Source organism: Corythoichthys intestinalis, chromosome 7 (genome assembly GCF_030265065.1).
Source record: "Corythoichthys intestinalis isolate RoL2023-P3 chromosome 7, ASM3026506v1, whole genome shotgun sequence".
NCBI lineage: Eukaryota > Metazoa > Chordata > Actinopteri > Syngnathiformes > Syngnathidae > Corythoichthys > Corythoichthys intestinalis.
In genome coordinates, this window is record NC_080401.1 from 55,829,912 (window position 1) to 55,845,046 (window position 15,135).

Below are 15,135 nucleotides of genomic sequence, written 5' to 3' on the forward strand. Positions count from 1 at the left end.
AGTTTGGAAGGACGGCCGGGTCTTGGTAGATCTGCAGTGGTCTGATGCTCCTTCCATTTCAATATGGTGGCTTGCACAGTGCTCCTTGAGATGTTTAAAGCTTGGGAAATCTTTTTGTATCCAAATCCGGCTTTAAACTTCTCCACAACAGTATCTCGGACCTGCCTGGTGTGTTCCTTGGTTTTCATAATGCTCTCTGCACTTTAAACAGAACCCTGAGACTATCACAGAGCAGGTGCATTTATACGGAGACTTGATTACACACAGATGGATTCTATTTATCATCATCGGTCATTTAGGACAACATTGGATCATTCAGAGATCCTCACTGAACTTCTGGAGTGAGTTTGCTGCACTGAAAGTAAAGGGGCCGAATAATATTGCACGCCCCACTTTTCAGTTTTTTATTTGTTAAAAAAGTTTAAATTATCCAATAAATGTTGTTCCACTTCACGATTGTGTCCCACCTGTTGTTGATTCTTGACAAAAAAATTAAATTTCATATCTTTATGTTTGAAGCCTGAAATGTGGCGAAAGGTTGCAAGATTCAAGGGGGCCGAATACTTTTGCAAGGCACTGTATACAGTGGTATGAAAAAGTATCTGAACCATTTGGAATTTCTCACATTTCTGCATAAAATCACTAGAGGTGGAAATCTTTGGGCACCGAACAAAACTACTATTTCAGTATCAAGCTAACAGTTAAAAACTGTATCAGCAGCTTTAAACTACATTCAATTAATTTAATGTTTTGAATCCACCATTAAAGTTGTTAAAATTGCTCCCGTTATTCCATAATTTCCCTTCTGTCTACTTTCAACATCTGAAAGTTTTGAAAAACTGATTTACAGATAGATTCAAGTCAAGATTTTGCCGATTTAGGAGTATTTTAGGTCAGGGGTTTTCAACCCAGTCCTCAAGGCACACTGTGGGTCCTGGTTTTTGTTCCAGCCGATCCAGCAGAGACAGTTGAACCAATGAGGCTTCTGCTAAAACAAGCCACACCTGACTGCAATCAACTGATTGCACTTGTAAAACACCAGATTGGGGAAAAAGTGTTGTCATCTTGTTTGGTAAGAATGAAATCCTGCACCCACAGTGTGCCTTAGTGGAATAGGTTGGGAACCCCTGTTTTAGGTAAAAAATTAATTAGGTTCGCTACAACAGAACCTTCCAGAGAAGTCTACTGCTTTAAGATGGCGGCTGTTTGCTAACGCCAGCAAGTCTGGTTTCGCATCTAGAACTCTATACATGTTCTAAGTAAGTGAACCCTCTGCCTAAGGAGACTTAAAGAGCAATTGAAACCAATTTTTACCTAACATTTTAAGTCTGATGAGTGCCCAATCACTGATGAGTGGTTTAAAGCTGCCTTGTCCACTATAAAACACACACCTGATAAGAATTGTCTTGATGAGAAGCATTGTCTGATGTACATCATGGCTCGGTCAAAAGAGCTGTCTGAAGACCTGCGATCAAGGATTGTTGATTTGAATAAAGTGGATAAAGGATACAAAAACATCTCTGAAAGTTGTTCTGGAGTGGCCAAATCAAAGTCCAGACTTGAACCTCATTGAGAGGCTGTAGCATGACCTAAAGACAGCTATTCATGCCAGACATCCCAGGAATCTGACTGAGCTACAGCAGTTTTGGAGAGAAGAATGAGCCAAGATTAGTCCTGATCAATGTGCGAGACTGATCTGCAGCTATAGGAAGCGTCTGGTTGAAGTTATTGCTGCGGAAGGGGGGCACAAAATATTAAATGTGATGTTTCACATCCTTATTTTCCCCCCTTATGTCATTGTTTGCATACTATACTCATTAAAATATGAAAACCTATAAATGTTGAGGTGGTTTTAGTCAAAGCAGACTGTTTTTTCATATGTGTGATTTTGACAAAGATCAGATCACATTTGACAGTGATTTTATGCAGAAATGTGAGAAATTCCAAAAGGTTCAGATACGTTTTCGTACCACTGTACATGTGCCAACGCCGCCGAGCCTGTCATTTCGCATCTAGTTCTATATGCTATACATGTGATATCTGCTGTAGCATTATGTGGGCGCAGTTTGTTGAGGCTGTCAGCCGCAGTCAGTTATTATTGTTTTTTTTTTTTTTATCTCACGGCATGATTTGAGCATGATGTGTACTCGCGGTCCGTTCCTCATTGCGTCCCGAACACAGCGCTGACTGTGTTTTAGTTCCACTTTACTTGGCATATTTCAATAATCGGAATTTGGATGTTCGTGAATCATTCTCGAATCTTCCAAGGCCGAATCGCGAATAATCTAAGAATCAGAAATTTCGCACACTTCTACTAACTACACTTAAATTGTGAACATGTGACTTTATCTATTGCACATTTTCATCTCGTTCCTCTCTTCAGACGACAACTGGCACTCGTCTCATTTTGTTTTAGTCTCCCAAGACGCGCTTATAGCTCATTATCATCTCGTCATCATCATAAAAAAAAAGTGTTCGTTGACTGAATATTTTCGTTATCGTCATCGTTGATGAAAACAACACTTTTGTTTAAAAAAAAAAAAAAAAAAAAAAAAAAAACTTCACGGGTATCTGATCGGGACTAAGTAGCGGCAGATTCTCAAAATCTAGAGGAGATCCAAAAAATCGATTATTACGTACATCGCGATTCGACATGTGACGATACGATTACGATTCATAAAGGTTCAAAAACGATGATTTTCCCTCATAACTTTTGTGACAGCAGCTCGTAGCGGAAACTAAATTCAATACACGTCTGCCGCATGGACACAGTTCACGGACGCACGCACAACATTATGATGGATGCTCCTGGTTACTGGGAGAGGGATTTACTCCTTTTTAAAAGACTGGAAAATAAATTTGTGTATAAGACAGGCAGGACAGAAGCGCAACCTGGCGGTCGCCTTTTTGTATGCAAGTTATTTTGTAGAGCGAGAGGGGAAGAGAAATAGTTCGTTGCACCTTGTCTTTCAGATGTCCAGCAGTAGTTTTAAGGCATTTCAATTGAAAAATGTCCTGAGTGTGTTGCTAAGACCTGTGTGCGTCTTTAAGAGGTGAGTACACGAACCCTCTTGTACTGTTTAGCCTTTTTTGTTGTTGTTTTTGAGATGTTAATAATTAGCGCTGAGCTAATTCCCTAACGTGTATTTCATATGCAGAACGTGTAAAACCATAATTAAGTACAGCGGGAAATAGTATAGAAATCTGTTGTTGCAAGTGCTGCCTGGGAGCCGACAGGCGTGTGTGCGCGTGGGCGGGCAGGGAGAGAAGAAAGTGTGCGCGCTGTATGAGTGTGTGTGTGGCGATGTTGGAGGCTGCCGGACTATTTTATGTGCTCGGCAATAAACGCCACAAGTTAAAAGTGATCAACAGCAGTTGTGATTTCCAGCTGTCACTCCAGGAGTTACCCAAGGAAGGTAACACTGTAAAAACAAAGTAATATTGGTTTAAAAAAAAGTCATATCTAAAGGCACTTTGTGTCCAGAAAATGTGGAATTCATTCCACCAGTGTAAATTTTATCGTATTGTTGAGAGAAATAAGTACTCCCTTTATAATGGTTGTTTTTGCACTTTTGTGTAAAAAAATAAATAAAAAAGGAGTTCAAGGGCAGCTTTTTGTTGTATGGGCATGTTTCCATCGTTCCTGTTGAATCATAAGGATATTTTAAATAAATAATTGACATAAATTTGTTTGGCTACTTTATTAATCAGCAATGTGCGATGCATCGATAATCGTGATAATCGCGATAACCGTGATCATTGTCAATACCGTGATCATCATTCGAAAATCGAATCGTAGCACCCTGAATCGTAATCGAATCGAATCGTGGGGGGCCTAAGATGGCACACCCCCTATCAAAATCAGGTGACTCGGGTGCCAAAACATGCGATTGGGACATCCCTAGTACAAATCGTGCATTTAAATAACTCAGAGTAACTCCAACTTACTTTCAGAAAAGAATAATTTTGTATTTATTTTGTATTATTGCTAAATTTGTATGTTTTTAACTCGTTCACGGCCATTGAGGGCGATGGACATCCATTCCATTTGGACTAGGATGGTTGGCACCAATGTTTTAAACGCTCTCGCTCTAAAAATAGATCAACATCAACGACTGAATGAGTTTGAAGTGTGAAAATCCATCAACAAATTTTTGGGGGGGGTACGGTGACGTCATCTATCTCCGAGGGAATTAATTTCCCCGTGATTCGGGGGAGAACGCTCCCCCCTCCTCCCCTTTAATTGAATAAGCCGAGGTAATTAAATGGCACTTTTCCAATGGAACGTGCGAGGTAAATCTAATAGTTGGTTATTTAATATCACTCTGAAGGCTGCCGGAGCGGCATGACAGCGGCGGCACGCCGTGAACTATTAGAGCCCGGGCGAGCGCGGGATGTCGGGGAATTAATTAAACGGCGGCGCAATTTAGCCGCCGCGTTTATCTTGATTTGTCATAACCGAATTAATTCCGAGGGCCCGATCTGTTCCTCCGAATGAACAGCGCCAAATTTGGACATTCGCCGTCCTAGCGAAACACGTGCGCGACAAAGCCCCCCTTCTGCTAGCACTCTAATGCACGTCCTGCCATTATGCAAAGCCTCGCTTCAGTTTCAATATGGCCTCATGCTTTTAAGGTGCTTTGGCCGCTGATGCGCGCAAGCCTTTTTAATGGACCGCGCGCACGCGTGTAATTTTACCCCACTCAAAGGCAGCGCTGAATAAGCCCGGCGTTTACCTGACAGTCGCGTTGTTGACAGATTGCTCGCCGTGTTTTCTTCTTTTTAATTTAATCCTCACATCAGTCAAGATCATGTTTTAGCACCGGCGGGGGAGAAGAAAGGCAAACAGATGCGTCGCCACAATTAAAAGCTCCCTCGACGTTAATTACGCCGTCCCGGCGTTGGCGTGTCACCCGGGCACCGGAGTTCAGTGGCACTCCAGGCCATTAGAGCCAGACTTCAAATATGGATGACCGCTTAATTGTGCACACAAGACTCTTAGGCAGGATTTACACTCAATGTCCTAATGCCCACTTAGCATTCAGGATGGATTTACACTGCATGGGTCAAGCCGCACCATTTCGTTTTTTTGCCAAAAAAGTGTATATCCCCCAAAAAATGATACATAAATGGGTGGAATCCAAATCGGGCCAAGATAAAATGTTTGATATTAGGAGTGTGAACCTCTGGGTACTTCAGGATACAATACGATTTGCGATACAAGGCTCACGATTAGGGCTGCAGCTATCGATTATTTCAGTCGTCGATTAATCGATAAACCGCTTGTACGAATAATCGAGTAATCGGATAAGGAACATGAAAAATTAAATTACCTGAGTTGAGCCTCAAACGGGATTAAAAAACTAAATAAATGAAGACCTATGTACAACAAAAGAACAATTGACTAACTTACATCGCAAAAGTCCGCTAGTTTAAAATGCTATAAAATGCTAACTTTTTTACAGTGCTCTTAACAAATGGTCTGGACACATATTCCCACAAAAATAGGCTAAATATACCAATAAACTAAATTACGAATGCATTAAAAAAACATTAGCTCAAACAAAATTTAGCTTTGGTTGGTCTTAACAGGGAGCACCTGGATTCAGCCATGTGAATTGAGGCAGACTAGAAGGCAGTGTATCCACCCCAAAAAAAACAACAACTAAAAGCAAACACTTTAAAAATAAACCATTACAACGACACTTTAATTAAACGAATACTCGGGGCAGCAAAATTTTATTTGAATATTTTTTTTCTAATCGAATACTCGAGTTAATCGATTAATCGTTGCAGCAGTACTCATGATAATCTCACGATATGGTGATACGACAATTATCGATACATGGGTCAGAAAATCATTCTAGGATATTTTACAAAACAACAAAAAGAAGCACAAGCTCTTTTCATCCTTCTATTGTAAATAGTTCATCGCTAGTGGACGTCCAATCCGTTTGAACGGGATTGATTGTCTACAGCGGTCAGTGGCAGCCAATGCCAGGCAATGAGTTCATTTGGGGGTATTTCCTGTTGATTTCATTCACTTATTGTTGATTTTTGGGGCATTTACGGGTCACTCCCTGTTGATTTTAGGTTACTGAAAAGGAAGTACTCAAGAATGTCATGAGGATGCTCCTCATGCTAAAGTTAATGCTGTCACAAATGCTATGCTAACGCTATGAGTTACATTTTACAGTGTAAAGAATGATAAGTAAATACCTCAAGGCTAAAGCAACATTGCATATTCTCTTATGCAGGATTAAAAAAAATATTTACAAAACGGGGAAGCCTGAAGCTTTTTGTAGCAGCCTGCCTTCAAGTTTAATAATACCTGCAGCCGACAGCCGCTACAAACTACGCCCAATTGCTACAAACTACGCCCAGTCGCCCACATGATGCTACAGTAGATATCACATTTATATAGAACTAGATGCGAAATGACACTCAGCGACGTTGGTAAACGGCCGCCATCTAAAAAGCAATAGACATCTCAGGAAGGCTCTGTTGCAGCAAACCTTCCTAGTAAACTGAAACTTTTTATCTAAAATATCCTAAATCGGCAAAATTTTTACTTGAATCCATCTTTAAAGTAGACAGAAGGGAAATAATGCAATAACGGGAGCAGTTTTACGGTTGATTCAAAACATTAAATGACTTCCAAACTAGAACTGAAACGAATACTCGAGTAACTCGAGTTTAAAAACTGATCTGAGTAATTTTATTCACCTCGAGGAATCGTTTAATTTTGCCAGCTCTAAGCATCACGTTTTGCCCGGACTACTTTTAATGCGGGACAATGCGCTGACGTCACGTGCGTAGAGGAAGAAGCAATAACATTTTTTTTTTAAAAACTTACTGCAGCCGACAGCCGCTACAAACTACACCGACGTTGCTAAAAACTATGCCGCATGATGCTAGTGTGGTAGCAGGTAGTGCCCGATGCGTCTCATAGATATCGCATGCATTTAGGACTAGATGCGAAATGACTGACTCGGCCGCGTCTGGGCAGCGTTAGTAAACAGCCGCCATCTTTAAGCAGTACTCAGCGCTAATAAATATAACGTTACTGTCACTCGCTCAAGTAACGTTAGCCCTTCGGAGGGCTAGGTTTCTATTGATTATGACCACTGTCAATGCGTGTCTTACATACAGGCTTTATTTGATTTGTAAAAACACAGCGCTGTAGAGTGATGAGGGTGTAAAATTAAAACATAATAAAGCTAACTGTCAGTTTTAGCTCAGTAGTCATTGCTGAATAAAACACCAAGTAGCGCTGGTCCCTAATGTGCTCCAATACAGCAGGTATCATACATTTATTTTGAAAACTGCAAAAACTCAAAATCCTATCAGTAGTTACAGTTTAGACTAACTTAAAACTTAACTAGAACTTAAAAATAGCTTGACACAAATGGAAGTTCAATTGAAACACGTCGGAAAAACACGTAGCTTTCAAGTGATGTGTGTTATCAAGCGTAATTACATTTTTGGGTAAGAAATAAATAACATATACATTTCTTTATAAGATCTAGAAGTTTTTTTGAGTGAAAGCAGTGATTTTCTTCTAATCACATCTGAGATGCAATTGTTGGCTGTTTTCAACAATGTACATTGAAAATAAAGATATTGATTGACTGAAAATGGTTCAATATTGTACTAAATGTCTTTTTTTCCCTCATGTATATTTATAACTGCTCTTTACCTAAAAGAAAAAAAATGTTTATCCGATTACTCGATTAATCGATTGAATTTTCAGTCTATTACTCGATTACTAAAATATTCGATAGCTGCAGCCCTATTCCAAACATACTAAAGGTTATAATCTAATTATCACAATATCCGCAACACCCCTAGTTAAGTTTAGGGTAAAGAATTGGGCTAGGGCCTATTGTCCCTAAACCCTTTGAACTTTACACGGTACAGTAAAGGTATTCTTCGCGCCACCGTACCATCAGAAGGCGTGGTTTGGAGGGGCGTAGTTTGTATGAGGCGTGGTTTGTAGCGTGGCTGCGGTTGCAGTCAGACCCTTCTCTTCAAGCTGCTGCAGGGTCCTACCGGGGTCCTACCGTCAGTCAGCGGGGGTCACCGATGCCCACACAGATGCCTGATCAAATTCCTTTTTTATCGGCTTGTTTTTGTGACACAATTTTAGAACGATATATCGATTCCTGGTGGGAGCATATCGATAACTTTTGGGATATAAAGTATCACGATATACTGTATCACCTTTTAGATATACTTTGGCACCCCTACTTGTCGGGCAGGGCCGTACTTTTGACACCCCTGATTTAGAGCATGACATGATACTAACCCAAGATGATTTTTTTTTTTTTTTCTGGGCACACAGTGTCATTTAACTTGAAATTGTCTACAAAACGCTAAACTTTTATTACGTAGCCTCTAATCCCTGGTTACGATGAGTCTTGATTTTCATTCATTTGTGAAGCTTCTCAGTCCTTTAAGCAGTGTGGATGATGTGCATCTCCAGAGTTGAGAGTGCATTGTTCCACTACAGCGAAACGAAACGAGACAAGTCATTGGCTAAAGGCTGAGTTTATCCCACGCATCAGATGGGCGGGATAAACTCAATTTTTTTTTTTTTTTTTAAATCATTGTTGCTGCTTGTGTTTGGAGAATTGACTTCTGGCACTATAGTTTCTTTCCTTACCGAGCAGCGGGTTCCGCTGGGCCGCTTTACTGTCACGAAGCATTCACTTGACACTATTCTAATGGAAGATTTTGGTAGCAACCTGTTGGTTCCGAGTGACCTTTTTAAAACGATATATCAATTCTTGGTGGGAGCATATCGATAACCGTTTGGGATACAAAGTATTGCGACATATCACCTTTTCGATATACACTGCTGGCCAAAAGTATTGGCGCCCCTGCAATTCTGTCAGACAAAGCTCAATTCCTCCCAGAAAATGATTGCAATTACAAATGCTTTGGTAGTAATATCTTCATTTATTTTGCTTGCAATGAAAAAACACAAAAGAGAATGGGGGGGAAAAAAAAAAAAAAAAAAATCATCATTTTACACAAAACTCCAAAAATGGGCAGGACAAAAGTATTGGCACCCTCAGCCTAATGCTTGGTAGCACAACCTTTAGACAAAATAAGTGCAAACAACAGCTTCTGGTATCCATCAATGAGTTCCTTGCAATGCTCTGCTGGAAGTTTAGACCATTCTTCTTTGGCCAACTGCTCCAGGTCTCTGAGATTTGAAGGGTGCCTTCTCCAAACTGCCATTTTCAGATCTTTCTATGTGATTCAGGTCTGGACTCATTGCTGGCCACTTTAACAGTCTCCAGTGCTTTCTCTCAAACCATTTTGTAGTGCTTTTTGAAGTGTGTTTTGGGTCATTGTCCTGCTGGAAGACCCATTACATCTGAGGGGGACCCAGCTTTCTCACACTGGGCCCTACATTATGCTGCAAAATTTATTGGTAGCCTTCAGACTTTATAATGCCATGCAGACGGTCAAGCAGTCCAGTGCCAGAGGAAGCAAAGCAACCCCAAAAACATCAGGGAACCTCCGCCATGTTTGACTGTGGGGACTGTGTTCTTTTCTTTGAAGGCCTCGTTTTTTTCCCCTGTAAACTCTGTTGATGCCTTTTCCCAAAAAGCTCTACTTTTGTCACGTCTGACCAGAAAACAGTCTTCCAAACGTTTTTGGCTTCCTCAGGTAGGTTTTGGCGAACTCCAGCCTGGCTTTTTTATGTCTCTGGGTCAGAAGTGGGGTCTTCTGGGTATCCTACCATGGAGTCCCTTTTCATTCAGATGCCGACGGATAGTACGGGTTGACACTGTTGTACCCTCGGACTGCAGGACAGCTTGAACTTGTTTGGATGTTAGTCGAGGTTCTTTATCCACCAGCCGCACAATCTTTCGTTGAAATCTCTCAATTTTTCTTTTTCGTCCACATCTTGGGAGGTTAGCCACAGTGCCATGGGCTTAACACTTATTGATGACACTGCGCACGGTAGACACAGGAACATTCAGGTCTTTGAGATGGACTTGTAGCCTTGAGATTGTCCATGCTTCCTTAAAATTTTGCTTTTCAAATACTCAGTTCTTTGGTCTTCTTTCTTTTCTCCATGCTCAATGTGGTACACACAAGGACTCAGGACAAAGGGTGAGTCAACTTTAATCCATTTTAACTGGCTGCAAGTGCGATTCAGTTATTGCCACCACCTTTTATGTGCCACAGGTAAGTAACAGGTGCTGTTAATTACACAAATTAGAGAAGCATCACATGGTTTTTCCAAAGTTTGCCAATACTTTTGTCCGGCCCATTTTTGGACTTTTGTGTAAAATGATAATGATTTAAAAAAATTTCCCATTCTCTTTTGTGTTTTTTCATTGTAAGCAAAATAAATGAAGATATTACTACCAAACCATTTGCAATTGCAAACATTTTCAGTTCAAAAGGTTATGACGTCTACTACCGACCAACAATCCCCATAGTCTGCTGCTTTTAAGCGACAATAATGTTGTATATTTGCTTTGGAGTTGTTGTTCTCCTTGTCGCGGGGCGGCTGCCAGGCCCGCCCCGTTTGCGTCACGTTTGTCCAAGCGAAAGCGCCGAGCTGGCACCGTCGTCACCATCGGCCTCCAGTTAATTAGTTTGTGGAATTGAGTTTTGATGGAGCCTTTCCAAATCACTCCCAGACTAAAATTGCTGCTGTCTTATTGAAAGCCGTCCCCCCCTTTTCTTCCCTGCCGTTCGGTCGGGTTGCGGAACCTTGAATTAGCTCATTACGTTCACGTAAAAAGCAGCTCAATACGTCCGAACAAGGGGGGGCTGAAAAAAAAAAAACTCTTTTCCGTCGTGTTTACGCCAAACAACTTAATCTGATCCCCTCCCTTTTCTTTTTTCCCGGCCTTCCCGTCGAAGCATGTCAGATGCCGCGCTCTTATTTGATTGCTTAGGAAAAGTGGCGTGATAGAGCAAACACCCGCTGAGATATGATGACAAATGGCTCCAGATCCCAGTAAATTACTTTCTGCTCAAATCGAAATTTCATTCAGTTTGCTGCTCGCTGAGATGAAGTAATCTAAATTGTGGACTCAGAAGGAAGATAGAAAGGAAGCCGGAGCAAGCATTTCATTATCGAGTGGCGGCCTGGTACGGATGGAGAATTGGAGGGTTGGGGGGGTGAAAGAGATGAGTAGAAGCAAATCTAAAGTGTTGACACGGTGATTGAAAAGGTTAACCCGTGCACATGATATATCAAGCTACAGCTTTCTAATGGAAACGCGGCAGTGACAGAACACTGGAGATGTTCCTAATGGCTGCGCCCGCACGGTCGGGCTACGGGCGTCGTACGCCGATGCGTTATGAGCTTGTAAGAACAACACATTTTGGCGTAAGTGTCAGGATGATGAGAAATGGCAGTGACTGAGTGTCTTTGATGTTTCTAATGGAGTTTGTCACTTAGATGGGTTGCGAACACTCCTTTTTATGAGCTTATAGGTAGAGAGGCGACCGAAAATTCAGCGCAGAAAAGCTAAAAGTCGAAGAGTTAAAGTGCCTGTGACACAAAAATCATGTTTATTTCATATTACACACTGTATTTTGTGCTCCTGAATGAAATAGACCGCTTGGATGTGTGTGGAACAGTGTTGTTTTTGGCAGCCATTTTAATTTTCGTCTTAGTTTTCGTCTTTTGGACGATATTACCGTATTTGGGCATCCGTATTACCGTATTATATAAGACGAGGTTTTTTACATTGAAATAATAGTGAAAAAGAGGGGGTTGTCTTATATTCGATGTCTGGACATTATACCCAGTCACGACGCTAGATGGCGCCAGATATCAGTGAAGCGATGTTCTGTCATGACAGATCTCAGCTTCTCTCAAGTTTAACCAGTTTGCAATTTTTTATTGCAATATTTTTCCTTATTCAGATTTGATTCAAGACTACAGTTTCAGTTAGACTTCACTTTGATGGTTAATGCAGTTATTGCAATTTTGTTGTTTTATCACAGTAGATTGGTTTATTTACATTTCCAAAGCCAGAAGCCATTCATTTACGAATGTGATTGCACTTTAGTTTACATATTAAATGTTCAGATATTAAGACTTGAATGAAGCAAAATAACATGCTTTTTCTCTTCAATATATTGTTATAATCATTTGTTTCGGATGTATTGTAATTATTTTCTGTATAAAAAATAATTTGGTGTTCAAAAAGTTTTTTTTTCAAACTTGATTCTTGAAAAAGAGGGGGTCGTCTTATAATCAGGGCAGTCTTATATTCGGGCCAATGCGGTACATATTGGTATTTTATTATAGTATTTTAGTCATTTCAAAACGTGTTTGTCTTAGTCTAGTTTTTGTTGATGAAAACTCGGAGGGCAACAGATTTTGATTTAAAATGTCCTGGTATTTCAAACCATTCATGATGCCATGCACCCTAACAAAGTTCCCAAGGCCTTTGGAAGCGAAACAGCCCCTCAGCATCACTGACCCACCCCCATACTTCACAGTGGGTATGAGGTGCTTTTCAGCATGCGCATCTTTCGTGTCACGCCAGACCCACTTATAGTGTTTGGTTCCAAAAAGCTCAATCTTGGTCTCATCTGACTAAAGCACACGGTCCCAGTTGAAGCCTGGCCTCTGCCTGAAAGCTGAAGATGGGTCGTCACTGGGTCTTTCAGCAAGACAATGACCCTAAACATATGGCCAAATCTACACAGAAATGGTTCACCAGACACAAAATCAAGCTCCTCCCATGGCCATCTCAGTCCCCAGACCTTGTTTTGTTGGCAAAAGGGGGGTGTACAAAGTATTAACACCAGGGGTGCTAATAATTGTGACACACATTATTTGATGTCAAATAATTATTTCATTATGTGGGATTTTTTTCCCCACTGGATAAATGCACTTGTATTGAAGGTTGGATTTTTCTCTTTTTTTCCATTAAGGTCCCATATTTTTTGAATTAAAAAAAATTTTTTTTTTAAACACATCTTAACCAGGGGTGCCAATAATTATGGATGGCACTGTATATATGGAATCACTCCATTCTGAGAAAGAAAAATGGAATCAAGAGAAACAAACAAAGGAATAACAATCAAAACACATCTCTAGTACTTAGTAGCACCACCTCTGGCTTTTATGGCAGCTGCAGTCTCTGAGGCATGGACTTGATGAGTATTCTTCATCAATTTGGTGCTAACTCTCTTTGATTGCAGTTGCCAGATCTTCCATGCAGGTCGGAGCCTTGCTGTGGACCATTTTTTTCAATTTCCACCACAGGTTATCAATAGGTTTAGGATCTGGGCTATATGCAGGCCATGACATTGACTGGATGAGTCCTTCTCCAAGGGATGCTTTAACAGTTTTAGCTCAGTGGCATAATGCATTGTCATCTTGGAAAATGACAAACATATTTTCAATTGAAGAGATAAGAAAGCTGTCTAAAATTTCAATGTAAATTTGTGCATTGAAGATTTAACCACAGCCATCACCCTAGTGCCTTTGCCTGACATGCAGCCCCATATCATCAAGGACTGAAGGAATTTTCATGTCCTCTTCAGGCAATCATTTTTGTAAATCTCACTGTAACAGCACCAAAGAAAAGTTCCAGCATCATCACCTTGTCAAGAGTCAAGAAACTGCGTTGGACAAGGTGATGATGCTGGAACCTTTGTTTGGTGCTGTTCCAGTGAGACTTTAAATGGCCCAAAATTACCTAATTGCCTGGCATTGACTGCCACTGACAGCCATGGACGTTCAATCCGTTTGAAGTGGCTGCCACCCTCCCAGTTCAAACGGATTGGACGTTTGAACTGTAATATATCCGTTTGAAGTGGCTGTCACCCTCCCAGTTCAAACGGATTGGACGTCTACTAGTGATGAAATAATTCCAATTCAAGCTAGAAGCTTGTTTTTCTGTTAATTAGTTGTTTGTATAATATGCTAGAATGATTTCCTGACCAGTGTATTGATAATCATTGTATCATCATATCGTCAGATAATCGTTATCGTGAGCTTTGTATCGTATCATGAGGTACCAAGAGGTTCCCATTCCTAGTCACTTTTTTAAAATTACCTTCACAGTTTAACTTTGACTATCCTAGAACTTTTTTGGATACAAAAAGTATCACGATATATCATCATTTCGATATTTTGTCACACCACTTCTGCCTAGATGAAACTGCGATTAAAATTTTTTTTTTTTTTGCGAGTTCTTAAGAGCAACTTTGCAACTGAACTTTAATGAATGTTCGTAAATCACTCAGTCATGTTAACCAGACCTTCTCTCCTGCCAGATTATTCGGCAACAGCGGCGCTTGCAGCGCGTGCGGTCAGTCCATCCCCGCCAGCGAGTTGGTGATGAGGGCGCAGGGTAACGTCTACCACCTCAAGGTAAGATTTCTTTGGGGTGAATCATGTTTCCGCTGAGCCGATCAGTTTCGGTCAGTCCCCACCAAAAAATTCAGTCAACCAATACAGCATAGACATTCATTTCAAACTTATTTTAAAAGGTTTTGAATTGTCAGCAAATCATGGAGACAAGACATTTAAATGTCTTGGCGTTTAAAGGCGTTTTAAATATGCGTAAATTGTTTAGCCACAACTGGATTTATTACGATTCATCCTTCACACAGCCGCTGGAAACTGAAATGTCGTTTAATCCATCTGCAAGCGACCAGGAGATTGTAATTTTACAACACTGTGCAGGTATGCGCTAGTCCTCATGAGAAACAGTCTGCCTTAAGGCAAAACACTACCGCTTTTGTCCACCGGCGTCGCTAAAATTGACCAAAACTGAAAAGTTACCAAGTGTTGCTTAGAGAGCCGAAACGAATACTCGAGTAACTCGAGTTTAAAAACTGATCCGAGTGATTTTATTCACCTCGAGGAATCGTTTAATTTTGCCAGCTCTAAGCATCACGTTTTGCTCGGACTACTTTTAATGCGGGGCAACGCGCTGTCGTAGAGGAAGAAGCAATAAAAAAGAAAAAACTTTACTGCAGCCGACAGCCGCTACAAACTACGCCGACGTTGCTAAAAACTACGCCCGTATGATGCTAGTGTGGAAGCTGGTAGTGTCTGATGCGTCTTACAGTTATTGCATGCATCTAGGACTGGACACGAAATGACAGACACTGCCGCGTCTAGGCAGC

The 15,135-nt window shown here is 40.8% G+C and overlaps 1 protein-coding gene across 2 annotated transcripts in view; it reads left to right on the top strand.

The window, feature by feature from the left end:
- Positions 1-15,135, top strand: part of lmo4b (LIM domain only 4b) — a 53,562-nt gene that overhangs the window by 24,396 nt on the left and 14,031 nt on the right. For both annotated transcript variants that reach the window (XM_057840591.1, XM_057840590.1), the window contains exon 3: positions 14,278-14,374. In XM_057840591.1, the coding sequence (XP_057696574.1) occupies positions 14,278-14,374 (97 nt within the window). The remainder of the gene's footprint in view (positions 1-14,277; positions 14,375-15,135) is intronic.